The 24292-nt window shown below is 44.0% G+C and overlaps 1 protein-coding gene across 1 annotated transcript in view; it reads right to left on the reverse strand.

Moving 5' to 3' along the window:
- Positions 1-3136: 3136 nt before the first annotated feature.
- The window catches only part of LOC139929174 (frizzled-3), a 31127-nt gene continuing 9971 nt past the window's right edge, over positions 3137-24292 (reverse strand). The window contains exons 2-10 of the mRNA XM_071921976.2: positions 12349-12545; positions 11549-11851; positions 11123-11285; positions 10264-10563; positions 9673-9924; positions 5834-5982; positions 4362-4473; positions 3532-3695; positions 3137-3359 (exon numbers count right to left, since the gene is read on the reverse strand). Of these exons, the coding sequence (XP_071778077.1) occupies positions 3137-3359; positions 3532-3695; positions 4362-4473; positions 5834-5982; positions 9673-9924; positions 10264-10563; positions 11123-11285; positions 11549-11851; positions 12349-12545 (1863 nt within the window). The remainder of the gene's footprint in view (positions 3360-3531; positions 3696-4361; positions 4474-5833; positions 5983-9672; positions 9925-10263; positions 10564-11122; positions 11286-11548; positions 11852-12348; positions 12546-24292) is intronic.

Here is a 24292-nt window from a genome sequence, read left to right on the forward strand (position 1 = left end):
AATATGGGTGGCAGAAGGCAGATGTGAGGCAGATTAGTCATCAGATAGGACAGACAACTTAGGTTCAACAGATACAGCTGTAGTAGGTAGATGAAAGATGATGATGGTAGAGAAAGGCAGACAGACAAATAGACAGGAGGAGAGAGGCAGCAGGTGTGTCTGAATCCAAGGCCAGAGTGTTAGCTAGGTACATCTGAACTGAAGAGGTAGACTGGAAAAACACAGAGCCAGCTGAGAGACGGACAGACAGCCAGACAGCTACAGATGCATTGATGTGTGTGTGTTAGTGATGCATGGTTCAACCCAGAACCCATGAGTTACTGTTTAGGATACTCCGGTCCGCTGGGCTTGGGATGAATTTCATAGTAGTTCTGAAACATGCACTAGCAATTTAATGAATTTTTTGGGTTAGTTCAGGTTTGTGACAAGATGAGATTTTCTTAAAAAAAAGAAAAAAGAAAAAGCATCCAATCACTCGTGCGTGCATATGTGTGTATGTGTACAGGTACAGAGAAGGCTGAGCGTGCAAGGTGAGGTAGGTTGACTAGGTCTTGAAGGTTTGGGGAACAAAACGAGAGCTATGGAGAAAGAAACAGTCACACACTGCTTACATTTACTGTGACATTTGTTCCACGCTTGTAAAATAAAGGTCACAGCAAATGCGAGGAGCAGTGTGTGACTTTCTTTTTCTATAGCTTATCACTGCCAATTGTCTGCACCTCTTTGGGTGGGTGTGTGTTCTGTTTTTAAGAACAAAACAGCAACATGAGCACTGAGCACACACAGTAGCAAGTTAATTACATATCAAGTACATTGATGAAAATTGAATTTAATAAAATAACCTTACTCTCCAATAACAACCCTTTACACATATAGGCCTATGTGAAGTATCTCAGAATGAGAGTGCTGTTATCTGTTTTAAATCTTTGATCGATCTTAAGAGTTTATGCCGCCATGGGGCCTGAATGCAAGTCTTTTACCTGGATTTGGATTCAAATGCACACTGAATATGATCATGTAAGGCTTGCCCAGTGATCCTAGATCAGTGCTCTTATTCTGAGAGGCTTTTTTATGTTTTTAATATGAAGCCTTGTCATAACATTCCCTTTAGTCAGTATTTGGACTGTAACACGTCAATAGGTTTCCCAAAAGCATCTTAGCAAAGACTGTCTTTGACCCTTTACCTTGGAGAACACATCCACCAGATTTTTAACATTTATATAAGACTCAGTTCACCACACACTTTCCACTTCAAAAAGGACAAAGAGTTGAAAAACTGGCCATGATGGACATGTACTTTTACAATAGATCAAACATGGCCAAAGTTGCACTAGGAGTTGATTTCTGAGATAAAACATTGTCCTCCCAGTAGCTTTTGAGTAATAATAGCTCATTAGGCTACATTCTAACTTATGTGTTGAAAAATGTTTAATATTATTACAATACATGGATTGATCGGTTGATGCAACTGACTGAACATGCAAGGGTTGTGCTCACTGGCATCTTGCTTCTTTCCGACACCTCTTCTTTTTCTTTGCCAAGTTGTGGAATGCCTCTGTGGGAAAGAGTCGCTGCTAAAATGGTTTTGGGAAGCTCGGCTCTGGACGCTGGCAGACGGCAGTATGAGCTGGAATACTGTGTGCATGTAAGCACACTGACTGTAAGAAGGTACTCCGCTCCAGTTCATTCCATCCAACTACCATCTACACATTATATTATCGCCCTCCCTCCCTCCCTCCCACTCGCACAAAACAACCCCTTGACATTCTGGGGTTACGCAGGGTTTCATCTTTTCTCTTCATCCATCCATCAATCCATGCAGCTCTCCCTCCATCATGCTTTCTCTGTCCACCAGGGGGGAGAAGCGAGCTGTTTAAAACTATACATGTACACTTGCGTCTCTCTCACTCACACACACACACACACACACACACACACACACACACACACACACACACTACAGTGCAGCAGAAAACATCAACAATTTTCACAGTATAAAAATATTTCACTAATCCACCGAGAGGTCCACCGTTTCACATTAGGCCTATATTGGTCAGTCTCTCACAATGACGAAACGTCATCCACGTAGAACTGTAGTCCAGACCTCCTCAGTTATGTCCAAGACAAACGAAGACTGGGACCAGGCGAGTCTCAGTCAAGACTAAGACCAAAGAGGGTCAAAACTGAGACTGAAAAAAGTCAAATCTTATATGAGACGATACCAAAATAGTGGGCAAACCATTCAGGATTGTTACAAAAAGGATACTTGGCAGTGTTGACATATTTAAGATTATTTGCGTAGGTCCTGTGTGAGGGTACAAGACCATGACTTGAAAAATTGCCACCATAAGACTAGTCAAGCCAGTATCAAGACCAAGAACCAGCCTGATGTACTACTGCATACATGTATGGTACATCCATGTACAGTGGCAGAGATAGGCATCTGACCTCCACATGCAGAACTTAATAAGCCATAGAAAGCACAACTGCAGGCAATAATTGTATTCCATGTGTGAGTTCTTGTCCACAGCCTCTCCCTGGAGACATGGTGACTCACCTTTCCTCCTTTTGTCAGCGTCTGTTTCATGGCCAATGCTAGCTCAAGCTTGTCTGGTCCCAACCAAAACTTTCCCTGAATAGCTTCTGAGAAGCCTCACTGATGTAACCACAAAAATGGGATTAAGAAATGAGGAGGTGGATTTATTCTTGTTGGGCCAGTCCGTTTGAGTAAAGCAGTCGGGAGTCAACTGCCAGCTAAGTAAATTCAAATGATTTACTAAACATACTTCTCCAGCTTAGAGTGGAATTTAGTCGACTCCACAAGAGACCAATACCTTAGAGTCAGGTTATAGACCTGCTGGCCATTAGCCACACTGCTAACACATGACCAGGAAGGAACTGCCACTGAATAACACCAAAAATCACCACCAGGGTCACATGACTTGCACAGGTGTGTAGCCATTAACTGGCCACAGCCCTCACTGGAACAAGGCATTCACCATCCTCTTAGAGGAAAACAACGACACACTAATCAGAAGGGTGTGTGTGTCTGTCAAGGGCAACAACCTCCTGCAAAAGGCAATGACAACATCCTGCCAATGGCAATGGGAATTTCCCATCAAATCTCAGACTCTTCTCAGGCGCTGGTGCCATCGTCCCCAGCTACCCGGCTGTCACTCGCCGTGGTCCCATGGGTGATGAGGGTAGGCGGGGCCTCAGACAAGTCTCGCTGGCTGCCGTGCCCCGATTGGCTGTCCATCTGATGGAGGCTACTGTGAGTGGACAGCGGGTGGTCAAGACATGGCATGCTGCCATGGAAACTGCGCACCTCAGCACCTTTGTAAGCCACAGTATCACACCTGGGAGGGGAGGAGGAAGACAGGAGGCGAGAGGAGAGAGGAGAGAGCAGAGGGAAGAATGGATATCAGTTCTCTCCAAAACCCTCACCTACATCTAGTTCAAACCTCTTCACAGACGTACAGCCAGATGGACAGACAGATAGATCGGACGGCGTGGATGATCCTGCTGTACCTGTCGTCACGAGAGCGGTGCAGGCTGCCGTGGTAGCTGGCCTTGCTGTGGACACTGCTGGCCTTGCTCCTGGTGGAGGCGGGGTGGCCGTGGTGCGGCCTGACCGGCTCGTCGGGGTCGTCCAGGATAGCCAGGTGGGTGGAGGAGGCGTGGGTGGAGGTGCCCTGCAGGAGGGGACAGAGGGTGAGATGGACGTAATAAGAACGGTCGACATTAAGGAGCACCTGGGTGGATGTACTTTTCATTTTTGTGTTTTGTTTTTTACTAGAGTGGGGTTCAGGTTATCACAATCAAAGATATACAGTACATCATACAGTACATAGGAAGTCTGTGCTTAGACCATAATCAACGTTGTTGATATTTGTTGATCAAACTGTACCGTTCCATCCTATTGAAAATGCTCAAAGTATGATGCATTTCCTAATAACTGCTCATGAACAGTGTGATATAACATAATCAGAGTTGATATTAGGAGGTAGTCAGATCATCTGATGGGGTCAGTGAATGTCAGTTGTCAGAACTACTACTACAACAACCTTGATTCCACAAGGGGGTTCAGATTAGTGACTTTCTGCTGTACTTCTATCACTACTACTATTCCCTCTATTATCCCTACTATACCTTCACTTTACTAGTTGCAATAGCAACAGCCTTGATTACCAAATGGGTTCAGATGAGTGAGGTTCTATTATAGTTTCACCACTACGACAATTACTACTACTACTGCTGCTACTGATACTACTGATACTTGTACTGCTGCTGCTATTATTACTACCATTACCCATACCGCTACTATTACTACTGTACGTTATACATGTTTGCGGTCCTACCTGGGTGGATGTCCCTCTGGACTTCCTAATGATGGGGGTGTGCGGGTCTCGCAGCAGGGACTGGGCAAAGTCTGGCTGCTCCTGCAGCACCTGGCGAGACTCATTCACCCCACTACTGCAGGGGGAAGAGGGTGGGGGAGGGCAGGGGGGATAGATTCAGGGAGGGGAGACAAGGGGAGGGCGCAGGGGAGAGGGGTGACACGGGGGGAACGGCCGGCGCGTCAGGGAAGGGCAGATAGAGGGTAGGGGTACAAGGGGAAGGCGGAGGGGAGTGGGGAGACACGAGGGGTGCGGCAGGCACAGAAGGGGAGGAGAGCAGGGGAGTGGGGTAGGAGAGAGAGAGAGAGAGGGAGGAGACGGGGAAAGCAGGGAGAGAGAGGGAGAGGCGCAGCGTGGAGGGTTGGAAGAGATGAGGGAGGGAGGAACGCAAGGAGGAGCGCAAAGAGAGAGGGAAGGTGGAGAGGTGAGGGAGACGCAGAGCAGGGGAGAGGAGGAACAGAGGAACAGAGGGCGAGGAGAAAGAGGAGGAGAGGGTTAATGTTCTGTTATTGAGGGTGGGAGGACACAGGTGCAGAAGATAACCTTGTGTCACCATGGAGACAAATACTGTGTGTGTGCACGTCTGTGTAAGCACTGATGTTAGTTTACTGTGGACCCTGATGCTAAATATACTACTTGAACATCTGTCTGAAGCAATGAATTCACATGCAAAAACTGCAATATAAAAAAATAAGCGACACAGAAATGTCAACACGCATTTGTGTACAAACACATGTACTCACACACGTGATTTATTTATATCCTCAAAAAAAAAACCATGACAAACACAGTATAGATGCAAAGAGGTACTACCAGTTATGTGCTTATTTGACTGGTTGACAATACACTATATAGAACACAGGCATATGCATCAAAGGTTGGTGGTGCCGGGTTTGCTAGGCTATACAGTCTGTACAATAGGTAGGCTTGCTATGCCTTGCTAAAACTTGCTATTGTGTGTCTTGTCTTTGTTCTGCTTCCTTGAGTTTGTCTTATATCATTTTGTTCTACGATTGATTGTTGATAACTTAGATCTAGTTAGGCTCATTATCTGTAAAGTCCTTTGAGACATGCTTGTGATGAAGGGATAAATAAACTTGAACTTGATAGCGGCAAAATCACCTCTGTCCATTATTATGGATTAGAATGGATATTATTTGTTTTTACTGTGATGTGTATATACAATTTCTCCTTGGGGATCATTTTAGTTTCATCTTATCTTATAGATGTATGTAATGTATCCTTAGGCATGAAAGGTATCCTTTTGAGTTACCGTTAAGACTGAATACAGTTTGTACAAGTGGCACTTGGAAGGATAGTCAAGTACTATGCTTTCACCTTATGTCCTTGCAAAATCACACAAGATAAGGCAACGACAGGACTAAAAGAGATTCAAAAACAAACAAACAAAAAACCATCCAATCTCTGCTTACTCTTTTCGTCTGCGCCCATGCAGGAAGCTGGCCCATTCAAAACAGGTCTTCTTGCTGCCCACCCAGAAGACAGAGGGAATCCCCACCACCAACATCATCAGGTATTTAATCAGGAACAAAACCAGGGCTGGACGGCTGGTCTGGTCAACCTAGGGAACACAGAAATATGAAACACTAATATTACAATCATAACATCATGAGGCGGGGGAAATACAGGCTGTGACTGAAGAATCTACCTGACATGACTGAAAAATAGAATAGAATAGAATAGAATAGAAGCTTGTATTGTCCATTAATGGAAATTTGCTTTGTGTAGACCAGCATAGAAGGAAACATGTTGCAATGCACACAGGCTACACATTCACTCAACAACACATGGAGAAATATAAAAAGCTTAAGATACAACCACTTTAAAAATATCAAAAATATCAAGGGGCCTAAGAATGTCCTACACTGTTAGAGACCGGTCTTTTCAGTCTTCCAGTCATTTTGAAAGGGGGGTAACCCTGGGAACCCCAGCTGGTTTAGCAGCTGAATCACAGTTGGGATGCAACTGCTCTTGCCTCAGTTGGTCTTGAACTTTGGTGCAGCGTCTCTCCAGCCAGAGGGCAGGATTTGAAAGCAGTTGTGGGTGGGATCTCCCAGTTGGTTGAAATTTAAGGAATAGTTCACCCCAGAACGAAAATTCAGTCAGTATCTACTCACTCTCATGTCATTTGAAACTCTATTGAAATTCACAAGACAACCAAACACACAGTGTGTTAGCCCCTGTGGATCAATCTCAGCCTTCTCCCAAGCTATTGAAGTAAACGGGGCCATCTTTTTACAGCTCCAAAACAAGCATAACATGTCCATCAAATTTCTCACAACAGCTTGTGCAGCATAATTGTGTATGTGTGAAAGTGTTTTGAAGCCAAGCAATTACACTGTGGGTCCAAAAGTCCAATATTTACCTCATTATCTGCATTATCGGTTATCTTGTCAGTAAGGAAAATATAGGAGATGTAAATATTGGACTTTTGGACCCACAGTGCAATCGTTGCTGTTTGGTGAGATTTGATGGACATTTTACGCTTCTTTTTCTTTTCAGTGGAGTTTTGACTGACACGATGGTGAGTAGATAATGACTAAATTTCCATTTTGGGGTGAACTATTCTTTTAAGTCTTTATTAAGTGTGGTTAATGTTTACTTGCTATGAAGTTTTAGTTGAATTGGTAGTCAATTCAGTTGAGCAAAGTCCGGTTACAATGTTTAATGGATGGCAGTTTATTTGGAATAAGAGTAAATTAGTCAGTCACAGGTTTATAGACATCTAATGTTGGTGAGAAGAGTGTAGGGTTCAACTCCTCCCTCTTGTGGTTACATAGATTAAGGGTCCATATGCAATAATGGTTGAAGGCCTAGCTGTGGTGGGTCCCACCATGAAAAAAAAAACCTGGTATGTTTTAATCAGCCTTGGTCCGTCTTGTCTGCGGTGAGATTAAATATCTCAGACTGGGGTCCCAAGATGAAAACAAGAGCCCCTGTGCCTACAGTAAAGGACCACAAAACACACACAATGCCCACAGAATCTACAATTATCCAAAAATATGTGCAGTTGTACACTCTTACACACACACACACACACACACACACACACACACACACACACACACCCCTCTAGGGGAAAGATCAAATAACACACAGCAATATTGAAATTCCAGAGCTACAATAGGACAGAAAGGGGGTCTCTTTTCATGGGGACACACACACACTTACACACAGCTACACACGCGCACGAACAAACACATACGCACACATGTAACATAAGCACTTGCACCTGCCTCCACCCTATGTCTCATATAGTTACAGTCAGTCATAAAATAGCTTACACTTTTCTATCATAAAAACAACTGTTACAGCACTCGACCTAGAATAGTCACAAAACATGGAGACACACACACACGTTTGTTTGACTTTGCCTGAAGTCGATCCACTGACTCACATTCATGCCCTAATCCTAACCCAGAACTATCCCTTTTTGAAGTAGATGAAAAGACAGTTTTCACATCTTGTGCTTTACATGTGAAATTGACGAGAAGCTTTCATCGCCTTTTAATATGTCTGCAGCCTGTGTGAATGGATTTGTGTGTGTGTGTGTACATGTCAGAGAGTGCTGGAGTGTGTTTGTGTCTGCATTGTGCGAATTTACTTGGTTATTAATTTAGCGCCTGACTGTATAAGACGCCGCACTCCCACCAGCCCCCAACCTCTCTTCATAACCGCTACAAAGACCTCATAGAATACAGGCAGCAGAGCATGACTGAACAAGCCCAGAGAGGGAGAGAGAGAGAGAGGGGGGGGGGAGATGAAGAGGATGGAGGAGGAACGGGGAGAGCGACTGAAAGAGAGGAGACAGAAAGTATTATGTGAGAACCAGTGGAGAGCGAGTGGAAGAGAGAAAGAGAAAAGGAGACAGGATGAGAGAGAGAGAGTGACACACAGATGAAGTAACTGCTTTTGTGCGGAGTTGGATTTGAGAGCGGTATTAGCTGAGGTAATGATGCATACTGCTCTCTGCTCCCTCTCCTCCACAACTACTTGCACTCAACCACATACATGCATAACCGCCAGCTCGATCTGTCTCACTCACTCAAACAAGCACACACACTCGGATCGTCTCTCTCTCACTAATAAAAAGTCCCAAAAAGGGAAGGGGACAGCAGCTCCCAAGAATAGACTGTCACAACCAGTTGATAAAGGCACCATGCTGAAATGTGCTGAGCTATTTTAAATCAATAAAAATAGCACTATTCATAAAAGCTGGTGTCTAGTACTTCTGTCTGTCCTTATTTTGAAGTTCTTTTTATATGGAATTCCTTCACTGGAGAAGCACCTAATTCCCTCATTGGTGGCGCCAGCATGTTTACTAGTCTCACACACAGAGACACACACATCCACACACTCCCACAAATGTCTCTCTCTCTCTCTCTCTGAAATGTGTCCAGTCTCTCTCTCACAGAAAGACACACACACACCCACTCCTTTTCTCTTTCAGACACACAAACAATCCAGGCAATTTAATGAAGAGAGAAAAGCACCACATTCTCCACAGAGGGCCAGTGAATATATGACTTCACACCAACTAGTTTTGGCAGTGGAACAATACACATTGTGTATGTGAGTAAGACAGAGACAGAGAGTTAGTGTGTGTGTGTGTGTGTGTGTGTGTGTGTGTGTGTGTGTGTGTGTGCATTTGTTTACAACATCCATCAGAGAAGACAGATTAGGCAGATGCTGAGAGGCCATCTGTGATGAGCTGCACAACAGGGAAATATAGTTTATGATGTTTGGGAAATTTGGAACACACATGAATCATCTACGTATGCCCACTTAACTTAGAATTGATCACAAACTTTTAATGCAGAAAATTATGAGTATGAGCTTGCTAGGCAATCAATTTTGTAAATACAGCAACTGGGTTGCAAAAAAGATTCAGCTAATAGTCACACACATACACAAGCTTTTACGGGCTGGGGATGTGGTTATATCTCCAATTTCTGTGGACACAGGTTGTGTCCCATACTATGCCACAGGGGCGCTTGTAGAGGTAGCATCTGTTCACCATCAGCAAGGGAGCCCTAAATCTAAACCTGATTCCCCTAACCCTAACCTCAGTCCTCTGCAAGCCTTCCTCTATCCTAACCCTCACATCTCCATGCCCAACCTTAACCTACACTGAGCATAAGAGGTGTATTTTCTCTTGTGAGGACTGTTAAAACTGTGTGAAATGTTTTACTATAACTAGTGATGATGGTCTCACTCTCTCTCACACACACACTCTCTCTCTTGTCTTTACCTTGTATGGGCAGGGAATGTGGTAGTGCCTGCAGTTCTCCTCCACCCAGGTCGTCTCCCATACACCCCGGTAGGTATGCTCGTACAGGTAGCACCCGATCACAGTCAGCAAGGGCACCAGGTAGAGCACCGAGAACACACCGATCCGGATCATGAACTTGACTAGTTTGGTCTGGTTCTCCTTCTCCAGGGGGATCTCCATGCGCACCCGGTTCAGAGCCACGATGCCCACTAACAGCAGAGAGACACCCACCTGAGGAGGGAGAGGGGGAGACAGAGGAGAGAGGATGACAGATTAAAAACTACCAATTATTTGAATTTTGCTTAAAGAGCTGGATCACTGACTGACAGGCAGACAGACAGCCCACTTGACTGTCAGCCAGCCATTTACTCATCTGTCCATCCATTAATCCAGCCAACAATCCACACACTCATCAGTTCATCCACCCACCCAACCATTGATCCACCCACCCATTAATCCATCCTTCCATCGGACCACCCACTCATCTACCCAGTCATCCTCTCATCTACCCATCGACACTTTCATCCACCCACCCACCCACCCACTCATCCGTCTTGTGACTGTACTCACCGCCACGTTGAGGCAGAGCGGAGCCAGGACAAACCACCTCAGGGCGTCGATGTCATACAGTCCTATGAAACACACTCCACTGATCCCATCTCCTTCAATTTTGTTCAGGGCCAACAGAGTGACAGTCAGGGCCCCCGGGAGCCCCCAGGCACAGGCATGGAAGAGGAGGGCTTTCTTCTCAATGGCCTCGCTGCCCCATTTAGGTACAGCAGCCAGGAACCAAGTGATTGTCAGTATGACCCACCACACACTGCCGGCCATGGTGAAGAAATACAGGACCATGAAGAACAGGGTACAAGCCTGGCAGACAACGGGAGCGAAAGAGAAGTAATAACCTTGGATGAATCAATCACGTGGGAGAAGTAGTCCATCTGTTGGCTCACTAATGGCTTTGTTTACATCGGGATTTATAGGATTGAAGATTATTTTCACTTTAAAGTTTATTGTCTGAGCTTTTCATACAAGGGTTGACAGTATGTGACAGCTAAAAAGGAGTGCATACATGCATTTTGAAGGTGTAAAAGGTTTGTTTACATCTGTAATAAATGTAAATATTGGAGTGAAACAGACATGTATTGTCACAGCTTCTTTTCTATCTATGTCAAACTCTTCAAGATCATGTCAAAAATTTAGATGATTAAATTCATTCCAGATCAAATCTTGAAACTTTTGAATTCCAGGTTCGGTTCCCAATATGTCTAAAAACAAAACAAAAAAACAAAACAATAAGGCAAGTGGTCTATAAATGGACTCCCAGTTCATCATAAACCAGACCGGCTTCTTAAAAACCTGAACTATCCCTTTAAGGTGTGTAACGTTAGTGCAGCTATCATAGATGGAAATGAACTAAAGCCCTCACCTTGTTGTGAGAACCTTGTGTTATGGTCGAAGCCCGGAAATGGGAGGGGCTGACTGCGTTACATGCTACCCTGTCCTCCAATAGGAACCCCAGGAAGAACACCAGCGACACCATGACGTAACACACAGCATAGAAGATGATTGGCCGCTCGGGGTATCGGAACCTAGTGAGAATGAAAAATACAAAAAATGGCAAAAATTAGAAAATGTATCTTCACTGATTCATTTTGAGCATTTTCTACTTTGTTTTTCTTTAGTGTTATGGTAATATTGCCTATTATTATTTACTTTAGCTTTATTTTTGAACAAATTCTAGTATTTCTGCTTAAACATTTTGCAATTCTCATACCCGTTCTCAATAAGCTGATATGGATGCAAAATAAAACCTCTGAGTTACCAGACAAAGACAACATTCATTCATTCAAACCTGGTAACATCAATAAGGAACGTCAGGAAGGTGAAGAGCGTGGCGGACAGGCAGACGATGGAGACGACTCCGATGAAGTAGCGGGCGAAGGTCAGCTCCTGGCGGCTGAAGAACATGGAGGGGCACGGGGCAGAGCAGTCCCTCCTGCCCATGAACGTGTAGCCCAGCTCAGGGTCGATCTTCAGCTCCCTGGGGCACCAGAAGCCGTAGTCCCTCTGCACAGTCAGGGACGACTGGTCAGTGGGGTCAGAGGCCGTTAGCAGGTCCTCCGGACGAGGATAGGCCTCGTCGCAATCTGGGAACCTGGGAGAGACCATAACTAAATCAGATCATGTCTATAAATGGCATTTAATCTGCCTGTGCCATGTTACTGAGAACATTCAGGGTCAGGCCTGTAGAAGAGAGGGATGAGAAGGAGAGTAAAAGAATGAGAGATAGCTGAACAGACATCAAAAAGAAGGAGGAGGATAGAGATGAGATAGGAGGCGAGGAAAGGAGGGAGACAAGTGGATCGGGTTTGGTTTGACATGTGGAGTTGGGCATGAGTCCAAGACAGACAGGCAGCCAGGATAGGAGCAGAGCAGTTTTGGGATTTATGCAAAACACATGCTACGAGTTCAGGCCTGGACGAATAAATATTCAAAATACTTAAAAAAAAAACATACTAGTGGAATGCTTGAACTGTTGCTTCTATTATCTCAGACACTTCAACAGCCTCAAAAGTGGAGACATCACTTGCATGATTTTTTTTCATTCAACATGCAATAACCTATTGCGCGCACACACACACACACACACACCTGCTGCAATCCATCTCATCTGGCCAGGAAACCCCAAATATCTCCATCAGTTTGTGGCAGTCGTCCTTGGCACGCTGGCAGAGGGCACGGCACGGCATGGACACCCGGCCGTACTCGGTGCACACCGGGGCGTACAGGGCGCACAGGAACATCCTCAGCTCAGCACTGCACACCAGGTTTACCATGGGATGGAACGGCTGCACAGGGGGGAGGAGGGGGGAGAGAGAGAGAGGGAGAGAGAGAGGAGAGTTATTAATTTATGTTAAACTTTGCCAATAAACCTCTCTGTATTGAACTGAGAGTAAGAAAGACGGGAAATGAGTGAGAGAAGGAGGAAGAAGCAAGGAGATAAGAGGGGAGGGGAGGGAAGGGAATGGAGATGGAGAGAGAGAAACAGGAGAAGAAGGGGAGTAAGCGGGGAGAAAGAGGGGAAGAGAGGAAGGGACGGGAAGAAATGGAGGGAAAGTGTGTGGAGAGGAGCATGTTGGGGGGAGTGCATTTTTGGAATGCAATATAGCGTATGATACACATACAATGGCCTTAACGGTCTTTTGCAAACACCCACACACACCTTTAATTTCCCATGCTATATTTTAATGTTAGCGGAACCTGCTTGACAAGGTCATTATTAATGCTGTCATGCACCAGGGAAAGAATGTGCATGATGATGTACATGCCCACACACTCACTCAAATACACACTCAACACCAAGTTAACTGCCATCAGTGGCACATAAGCAGAGGCTCATATTTAACCTGAAATAGCCATCAAAGAGAGAGAGAGAGAGAGAGAGAGAGAGAGAGAGAGAGAGAGAGAGAGAGAGAGAGAGAGAGAGAGAGAGAATATGAAGGAGCAGCAGAAAATATGAGTAAAATAGTTAAGGGTGGATCATTTAAAATCTAGATTTACTCATTTTAAGTGGTGGTTAGAGAGAGAGTACACTGAACTCCTCCGCTGCGACTTCTACTCCTCAGTATCCCATCAATATTTAGAAGCTTATGAAATATGTATAGCACCAATCACATTACCCAAAGATCCCTTTGAAGTAGGATACCGCAAAGATAGACCTCTAAAGGTTGAGCCAGAGCCATGTGTCAACATGCTGGACAAACAAACAGCAGCCGGCACCACACACACACCGAAGATTAAATTATATATTCCGCTCTCTGTAGTGGCAATGTAAAGGTTAGAGAATCAGGCTTGTGACCTAACGGCTGCCGGCTCAAATCCCCAGAACGGTTGGGAAAATGCGGGCGATGGAATTGGATAAGTGGTACTCCCCCCTCCCTGAACAACTACTGCGATATCTTTGGTGATAACATTGGTGCGATGTTTCTTCACTGCACTTTCCAGAGATCATTGTCAATCAAACAGTGTGGCCAGCACTGTGATGTCTTTTTGAGTTTCTGTAGGTACCAGTCTATTCTTTGTCTGTTCAGCTCTGGTGGCTATCGCTGCTCATGCTAACTACCCAGGTCTTCTTCTATTTATTCCAAACAAAGCGCTGTTGCTGCTGCGACTTCCTGTGCGCCACAGGATTTTTCCCAGAAAAGACCTACCTAACAGCAGGTGTTTAAAACAGCAAATGGAAAAGCAACAGGGTATAGGTTGAATCACTGCTGTGTTACATCAATTGGCAATAGAGAGTAGCAAACCATTTATTTATATGAAAATGTTCCAGATCATTACTTAAAACCCCATGTGCTGCAGTGGCTCAGTGTCCATCAATAGAAGACTGTAGTTCTGTGCAGCTGACAGGTGTAAATATGATTGTAAAGCAAGGTGTTGCTAAAAATGCCTATGTGTGCTCAGTCAACCTTACCTGAGTAAAAAATGGACTTAAAAATGCACTTTAGTGGATTGCACGTGGCATTGCCTTTTAATGTCTGTGTTTAGTTGTGCAGAGTGCATGTGTAACTGACCAATCAGATCCTTTTGATAGCTACTGGTAACCATGTTCATTCATGTCTTTGCATTGTCTACAAGACTGAGGAGCAATTATTTTTCTTGGGAGGGGCAATACCCATGAGTCCATGGTGTGCGGCCCTACGCACACCTGTTTAAGATCATGTTTCATAGCGTTTATGTTGTATTAAATAGTGTAAAATGAAGAGAGAAAAGAAAGATGGAAGAGACAGAGGATGACATAAAACCATAAATTGGACTCAACTTGCCACAGGCCACTGAACTATCCAGACACCCATACACAAACCGCTGTCATGTCTAAAACTCAGAGGTCTTAACCAGACATCGGATCGCTTGGGAAAAACTTTTTCGATCACCTTGTATCCATGTATCCAAGTCAAAGAAAAATCTCTAGAAATGGATCTAAGGCTGCTGTGATAGAGGAGGGGTCAGAGGAAGTATAATATCCAATCAGATTTTCAATGATCACATGATGATTTCAATAATTCCATACACTGGACAAAATTGACTACTTTATAGACAGACCCACATATGATTGAAGCTTTCCACAAGATGGGTAGTAGTCAGAGCATGAAAAGAACTGCTGCATGCATAATGTGACTGAGGACTCATACAGGCCTGTTGGGGAGAGAGATGAGAGATGAAGAGGGGGAGGGAGAGGAGGGGAGATGAGAGAGTGAGTGAGAGAAATGAAGAGGGGGAGATGGAAAGGGAGGAGAATGAGAGAAAGTGAGCAAGAGACAGCAAGCAAGACAGAGGGTGAGAGAGAGTTGCCCTTTTGAGTGGATTCTTATACTTCATTTGTTCCCTACAGGACACCGATGACAGAACTGTAGGTTGAAGCTCTCTCTCCTTCACTTTCTCTCTCTACTTTGACATCCACTCTGGTTTTGGGGGTGTGCATGTCTAGGCCAATAACTGTGTGTTTAGACATGTGAGAGCATAAGGAGAGATGTTTTTTTGGCCAGCCTCAGGGCGTCTCCTAGCTTTCAGAGAGGCTTGGGTGCTAATGTTATTAGCAGGGTGGTATCAGGCTGTAGTGAGTCAATGACTGTGTCCAAATTCGATTCTAGTTCCCCAGGTACAAAGTGACTCTCTAGTCAACAACCTCCAGGAGCAAGCGGGGCTTTTTGAACGCATTCACAAACCCTTCACAAGGAAAAGAATTAAGGAAAATAATAATGTTCCAGATTTTTTTTTTTAGTTGGTTATAAAACATGATGGTAGACTGCCTAAGAGTTTAATAGCAAGTGAAACAGTAGCAAAAGTGAACATTCAGAAGTACAAGGGACAACAAAGAGCTAAAGAAATCATGGGTTTGTAGTGTAAGTCAGCAGCATAATCCTGGTTGACATCTCTATAAAGAAATAAAAACAATATGAAAAGAGGCCTATTGTCCAGGCTAAGGAGGCTATATTGTAAAATCAAAGCATACTGTTCAAGGTAACATCCTGAATTGTTTTGTTTTTTTTAATTCTGGGTTGCCACCCAAAGTGAGTTGCAGCCCTGTTTCTGGGTTTCTAGATGATAAGAGTGCTAGTATGTTTTAATGAACGTGGGTTCCCAGGAGAGCTGTTGGGATACCGGATTGAAAAAGGTTTAAGAACCTGAATCTTGATTGAACAAGTTACATCACTAAAGTAGGTAAATTGTTCAGGTTCACACCCAACGACGAATGTGGTAACAACTTGCTGCACACAGCAATCATGCATTTTAATGATGTGCTTATAGTAACACATGCTGTGTGCTATTAACACTATGTGCATTGTGCTGAAAAGTCAAACATGTTTTCCCAAACTATACTCATTGATGTGTGGCACATATCTATTCAGCTATTCAACAGTGTATATAATTTGGCTGCACTAGTTGAGTGACACGTTTTGAGGCAGCTTTTTCACATGAGGTAACAGAGAAATGAGAGAACCGTAGCGTGACGACGATGAATGGAGACAAGAGCAGTGAAATAAAACACTTAGCTTGACTGCCCACCACACTGCACTGTGTGTGAGGTATGTGTGAAACAAAAAACACTGCACTTAGCTTGATCGCCCACTACACAAGCTGTGTGTCTATGTACTGTATGTGTGCATGTGTGCAAATGCCCATTCATCAGTGAATGTGTGCGCGTGTTTGTGTGTGTGTGTGTGTGTGTGTGTGTGTGGAATCTGGCCTTCTGAGTGTGTTTTGATCGTTCTCAATTGGCGTGTTCTAGATCTTCACATTGGAGAAATGTCCCACCAGTAAATGGGTGCAGCGGTGCATGAGCTCTCTGACATAGTTTTGAGTCTTGCACACGAGCGCATGCACACACACACACACACACACACACACACACACACACACACACACACACACACACACACACACACACACACACACACACACACAATTCAACCATGTTCATTCTTACAGTCACATATGTTCAATAATTCACATTTTTCATCCTGCGTTTTTTTTTTATGTGTGTACATGCAAGCTTGACTGCATAAGAGAAGAGAGGGAGAAACCACATGAGCTTTGGTTGTGGGCCAAATCTCTCAGCTGAGTAAGCAGGCAATGTAAACATTAAGTACAATATATGTAGGCTGAATGGCGAATGAATGAGAAAGCACTCAAAGCAGGATGTACCACTGTATAATACTCTAACCCTTCCATGGAATAGGCATAATGGGCCTCACAGCTGAGAGGAGCTGCCAACCTGCCATAATAATTTAATTAATATTTATTTCAGTCGAAAATCTTAGTGCCATATGTTCTGAATGGTCTTACACAGGTCGTTCCATCACACCAAGAATATTGTAAATCTACTGCATTTGGCTACTTCATAAAATGACCCAATCTCTGTCTTTCTCTCTGGTATTTCTACTTTATCAGTTTAGAGTGAAGAAGGACATGAAATACTGCAATGAGATCCAATTAAGCTGTGTCCTCTATTTGAACTACAACACTGCGAATACATAATAATACATGGTACGGCTCTTAGCCACTGAGCACTAGTTTTTGTTGTAATATGCAGTGAAGAAAGAGAGAAAAATGGTAAACAGAGCTCCAACAACATCACATCACCTTGGATTTCAACCCATGTGATCATAGTTATGTCACGTTGGTCCTGTATACTGTGCACACAGACTAAGCCACCAGGACACGGATGGGGAAAGTGCATGAATAACACTTTCCCCTCCCTCAGCAAGACACTTGCTGTAGCCTCTATCTCTGCTGTAGTGGAGCTGTCAGTGGCCACCAGTAGCAGACTGTGTTTGTACTGGGCAGCTCCCAGGTGTGAGTGTGTGGAACTGTGTGAATATGAAACAAGGCATTGCTTCAAAAGAGCATGTGTGCTCAGTCAATACTGGGATGCATACATTATACAGTATACAGTTTATTATGAGGAGTCACACACACACACACACACTCTCCCTCCACAACACTACCCCATCTACAACACAGTCTGGGTGAGCTGCACTCACTCACAAGGATTATCGAACCGATTAACACCATATTTGGACATTCCGACAATTGGGATCAATATGGATCATCTGGGACTGTGAGTTTTTTTTCTTTGTTTTCAGTGCATATTAATACATGTTGCATTAATGTGCATTATAATAACAATTGATTCAACCCCAACATATTGATTTGTTGGGGTTCCCACGAGATTAAAGTTCCTGTTGTAAATGACGCATCAGAAGTCGGCAGGATAAGCATGAGCACAACTGAGAGACAAAAACATCTGTGAAATACGTTGTTGTGTGTGATGCAAAGTGTTATCAAAATCAGTCAGGATTTTAAGTCTTCCAGTGTGTCCCCAGCCTTAACACCAACCGATAGCAGGCATCCCTCTGTAGCACCATCTCTCTCTCTCCATCTCACACACTCTCCTAGTAGCGGCCTGAGGCCACACTTAACTGAGCGGGGTTGCTTTCTGCATGAGTGTGTCCCACTGCCCAGCAGAAAGGCCCTCTTCCGCATGTCTCCTGATACCAGCTCCTACAGCGAGTATGTGTGTGTGACTCGTCTTCCGTTTTGTGTCCCCATTCACCCCATTTCTCCCGGGCGTGTGGGTGTGCATGTGTGTGTGTGTGTGTGTGTGTATGTGTGTGTGCGCAACTAAAGGCATGTGTGCAGATATCTGTGTGCAATTATTCTGACAGTCAGGGTAATTGCCCCCCATCTCCCACCACAAAGAGAATATTGATATTAAGTGCCCTAACTGTGCCACCCAGCGAGAGGGGAGGGGGGTGGCAATCGCTTCTCCATAGAGGACAACTAGACTGAATTGTCTGGCACTTTGTAGTCAGTTGGTCACGGCAGAGCGGGGAAATGAAAGTGGAAAAGCCTGGGAACCTGGCCTGAGGGCAAACACAGACTCCTCTTCTATTAAGAGATGGAATGAGGAGGAAGAAGGAGAGAGGGATGGAGAGAGGGGGATAAGGAGAGCCAGAGGAAATGTAGTGCACCAGCTTTCTGCAATCCATCTTTCTCTCTTTCCCTCCTCCGCCCTCCCTGTGAAGTGGACTACATCCAGTTAATACCACAGGAGAAGATTTGCCTCTAATTACGATGGACAATAGCGAGACAGTGGACTGGAAGACAGATTAGCCAGGGAGGGTGCCAGCTTGCTCTGAGGATGAGTATTGGAAACTAACAAATATTAGCTAGAAATACTGTGATGCTGCACAATGGGATGTTGCTTACAATATGTCCTTGAGGTTGTATATCATTTAAATAAACTACATATACTTGTATGTTATTTAGCAGGTCATCTTCATCATGAAGCAGTGGAGAAAAAGAGAGGAAAGGTCCATGGTGTGGCACACAAATTTTCTTCTTCCATTTAAAAATGAAAATATGAGAGATGCAGAGTTGGGTACAGGAGAATATAGGAGAAACAAGATTCAAGAATAAAAAAAGAGACCAAAAAAACACCCCTAAATTAGCCTATTTTGCATATACTGCAAGTAACTCAGCAGTTCTCAGCAGAAATGGTGAAAGAAACAAAAGTTGGAAGGATTAAAGTGATATGTGCAAGATTCTTGTTATTCTTGATTTTAGTGTGACATAAAAAAGAGCCACATCTGCCTCGCTCCTCAGCGTTTCTTCTCATCTTGGAGTGTTTTTCATCTTTGGAAGGCAATGGCAATGTTCACTCTAGTTTTGGTTCACTTTCCTCTTTAGTACACTTGCCTTCCTCTGAGTGATTAATCTGTTTTCTGTTGATGAAGTCTGAGTTTCTGCAAGTAGCACCCTTTTATTTGTCTGTTCAGCCATGGTGGCTAATGCTGCTCATACTGCACAGCTCTTCTACTGTTTATTCCAAACATTATTCCTGTGTGGCAGAGGAGTTTTCCCCGGGAAAGAGTTACCTGCACATAGGTGTTTAGAACAGAAACTGTAAACGTTTTCAAGAACTGGGTATAGGTTGAATCACTGTTGTATGGTATCAACCCCGATATGGAGTAGCAAATCTGACGTTTATTTGTATGAAAAAGTTCTAGGCCTTACGGCTCAGGAGTTATTGGGCAAGATGTAAAGTTACTTGTAGGGTTTGCATCCCTACGGGGTTGAACCACTAAAAATCAATATTCAACCATTTGTGTCAAACACTGAAAAAACAACACTGGCAGAGTAGCACAGTTAGGCTGACGTGTGAGAGTGGGAGGAGAACATGTTTTTGTGTCAGAGTGAGAGAGATAAAGAGGTGTGCGTGTGTGCCAGTGTGTGAGTGAGGTGGATAGAGGTGTGTGTGTGTAATTTGGGTGGAGAATTGTGAGTGTACGGGATGATAAGGGGAGAGAAGCAGGGTGGGATTTTTTGGCACAGTGGAAAATAAAAAAAGACCCTAACTGGTCCTCCTCTCGTTCAATAGAGGGATTAAGTTTCCCTCTTTCTCTACTCTTCTCTTTAGTCCTTCTCTCCTGTGGAACCCAGGGGTTGGGGAGGGAGGGAGGGACAGAGGGAAAGAAAGAAAGAAAGAAAGAAAGAAAGAGGGAGTCAAAGGCATACGATAACGGAAAGATTTTTCTCGCAAATGGCAGTTTAACATTTTATGATCACCAGTGTTACTTTGTCCAAAATTGTATTTCACAAGGAGAGATGCATCCCCAGTCACAAAATGCAAGCAATCAGCTGTTCATGTTGCAGTTTGTCACAATATTTGGCAAAAGAGAAATTAATATCTGTCTGTGAAGCTCTCCCTCCTTCCCCGCCTCCCCCTCTCTCTCCAAGGTGACAACAGGGTGGGGCTCTATTTATCTGGCTTCAAACAAGAAAAGTTATACAAGTGGGTTTTTTGGAAGTGTGAAGTGTGAGTGTGTGTGTGTGTGTGTGTACGTGCGCGCACACATGCATGTGGGTGTGTTTGTGGTGGGGGGTAAAGCTTAGGGCGGTAGTAGAAAATCCAGTTAGCCAACTCTGCAGAAACTCTACACATTGTCTCAAGTGTAAAGGAGGAGGAAGGGAGGCAAAAAAGGAGAAAAACTGGAGAGAAATGGAGAAAAGAGTGGCGGTTTCCCGGCGGATTAGGAAGTCAAATGGATTGGAGGGAGTGTTCAGAATGTGAGAACCTGAGACGCGCACACACACACACACACACACACTTCCTGAAGCCTTCACCAGCTTTGTGTTGTGGCAGTGGTAAGTTCAAGGTGACAGGCTGTTGGATCTGAGCCTACAAAGAAGCAGCTCCTGAATTGCTAGCTATGTCTGCTTTTTATTTAAAAAAAGAAGAAATCTTAGCCAGGGTTTAGCTAATGAACAAAGTGAAAATATCAAATGGATATAATATATATTTCATCTAATTAATAAATAGGACTAAAATGTTGATCTATTAATGCACTGGCAGAGGGATTATACCATTTCTCTCTGCGCTCTTCTCTTCCTCTCTCCCTGGTATATGTGGAGAAATTTAGTCCAGAAAAATCACAAAGGGTTTCTGCTACTAAACCTTGCACAAGTCCATCTGGACACATATCAGTCTCAAGCCATCCATCTCTCTTTCACCTCATCCATCTCTCTCTCTCTCACACCCCGTCTCTGTCTCTCACCCTCTCGTTCCCTCTCTCAGTGGGGTGAGAAGTCAGTCAGTCGGGCCCTGCAGCACAAACGCTGTCAGACCACATCAGCTCTACCTCCATCAGACAGCTATAACGTCCCGGCAACTCTCCCCCTCAACTAGCTATTACGCCTAAATCCTCCATTCCTCTCTCTCTCTCTCTTTCTGCACGAGCTATAACATCCCCCTGGCTTCTCTCTCTCTCTCGCTTTCATGCCGCTGAATCCCTCCGTCTCTCTGCACTCCACCTCCAACTAGATGCTGCATCCATCCTTGTTTACATCCATCCTTTGAAACCAATTACATTGCCTCTCTCCATCGCTCTCTCTCTCTCCAATAGACTAGTGCATCCTTTCAGTTCACAATCATCTGGCAATTACATGATCCCTCCATCTCCGTCTCTCTCTCTCTCTTTCCACTAGCCCACCTACTTATTCTGTATTTTATCTTTCAAGTAGAAGCATCCCTCGGTTTTGTTGCTGCCTCTCTCCTCTCCAACACTCTTATTAGCTCAATTATCTTGCCAGCTACATCTTCCAGTTTTTCCTCTCTGTAACACACACACACACACACACACACACACAAAGATAGATGCAGGCAAATACATGTATGTATGCACAAAGACACACACACACACACACACTCACACACTCTGGCTGTGTGCCTGCCTCCTTTCTGCTCTCCTCCTCTCACACGTTCCTGAGAGAGACAGGCGTTGGCCATGAATAGATGAATTGAACAAACCGTGATGCTCTCCTCCCTAATCTTCCCTTCTTCCCTCTGAACCTCTGAAAAGAGAGGGAAGAAAGGGGCAGCCTTCTCTCACACCCTCTCTCTCTCTCTAGATCGCATTCATTCATTCGTTTGTTCGTTTATCCATGTCCATCCATCCTTCAGTGAGGAGGACCAGACAAAGCCGTTACTGGCATTCCCCTCCACGTTCACTTCCCCTCCTCCTCTCCTCCTATCTTCTTTCTCTCCCTTATTCATCTGTTCTTTTTCTTGTCTCCCATTTACTCCTGGCAATTACATCGACATGCACTTGTCCTCCTCCTCCACCACTTCCCCTTCTCCTTTCTTCCCTCTCACATCAGCGCTCATCCACTTCCCCTCCTTCTTTCTTCCTCTCTCTTTTGTCCTTACATTTTTTGCTCCACAAAAATCTTAGCAATACCATCAACACTCTTTCTCTCTCTCCTCTGCTCTCTTCCTCTTCTCCTTTACATTCCTCATCCTTTCATTTCTTCTTTTCAATCATCCACTTCTTCTCTTTTCCTTTGCTTTCTCATATTCCTAGATTATATCTCTTCTCAGAAATCTTAGCAAAACCAATCAACATGCATTTTTACCTTTACTACTTTCATTTTTTTTCTCCCAAACTGTCAATCTCGTCAACAGGCATTGTGATTTTGTTCTCTCCTAGCTCCTTTCTCCTCTAACAGCAGTCATCCATTTCTCCTCCTCTTCTCGGTTGTCTCCATTTTTTTTTACTTTTTGTCCTCTATCTGCCTATTTCTTTTCCATTTCTCTCTTTCCTCCTTCAGGGCAATTCATATTCCAGACGAACATTTCTTTTGTCTGAGGAAAAATAATAGCCACTTATATTTGGGCAGTGGAATATCTCATGTTTGTGGGGTGCATTTTTGTCACTTACTTGCCACTTACTTGCCTTCCTCTAACAAACACAATGGCCATCATTTACTGTGATTGACCACTTCAAACCTTTCATTATCAACTATGAAAGCCTGTCTATTCAGCAGCGTGTGAGGAGGGCCATTCTGTTCTGTTCTTCAACTGCACCCCTTTTCCCAGTGATTACATGTGGGACCGCCAAACTCACACATCTTGCAGATTTCTCACAAATTCATCTTACAAAGACAAATATTAGCAGTATTTTTTAGCTATGAAGTATGAATCTATTCATCCTCTCATTTTCCCTCTCTTCTTTCATTACCAGTCCTCTCCCTCCTCTTTCTCTCCTGTTTATTCTATCAAATGCACTCATCATCCAATTTCCCTCCCCTCCTCTGTCTCTATCTGTCTCCCTCCATTCCTTCCCTTCCCTCTCTGCCTATTTAACTGCCATGGCAACAGGTGATGTGGAGGTTCTCATAGGACCTTTTTCTCATTGAGGATAACAGGGCAACACACACACACTCTCTCACACTCTTGCGTGTGAGTGCGGGGGGGGGGGGGGGGGGGGGGGATCCTTTTGTGGGGGAAACCATCCAAAAAGTAATCCAAACATGCAAACACGAGGAGCTACATAGAGAAAGTGTGAAAGTGAGAATAAAGGAAGAGGAGGAGAAAGGGTTAAATGAAATAATAGAGATGTAGATGGGGAGACAGAGTGTGACAACGGAGCTGAATCAGATAGCACCCACACACTTCCAAACACCATCCAAGCTGCCTTTGCACATCCATCTGCTGTCAACCGCTCAAACGTACTCTGTTGCTGTCAGATGAAAACCCACTGTCTCCAGTTTCTAAGGCATTAAGAGTTTGTATTTTGCAAATCGATGGCTCTGTACGTTTGAAAATACAAAATGAGTTTTGAAAGAGTGTCATGTTTTTCATGTGAACTTTACAATGTATAAAGGACCACGTACAAATTGAACTTGTATGAAAAATGCCAACAATTGAGTTACGAGGTTTCCACATGACAGCAGTGACAGGCTTCTCTAAAACCTGACTTGGTCTGTAAACACAGAGATGTGGGAAAATAAATGTTGCTATTCAAACCACAAATTTCTACATTGTTAGTGGCCCAAATCATCTACTTTGTATATTTTTTGGATTGTTATGATTTAACCTATGTTGACTACATCTTTTGCAATTTCCCCTATTGTAATATACTATAAAATGTTTAGAAATGATAACTTATTACTGCTAACAGGCATGAAGAAAAACTGGCAGCCAGTTAGATTTGACCCCACAGGATGGGTCTCCTGTATCTAAATCATTAAA

Source organism: Centroberyx gerrardi, chromosome 1, assembly GCF_048128805.1.
Source record: "Centroberyx gerrardi isolate f3 chromosome 1, fCenGer3.hap1.cur.20231027, whole genome shotgun sequence".
NCBI classification, from domain to species: Eukaryota; Metazoa; Chordata; class Actinopteri; order Beryciformes; family Berycidae; genus Centroberyx; species Centroberyx gerrardi.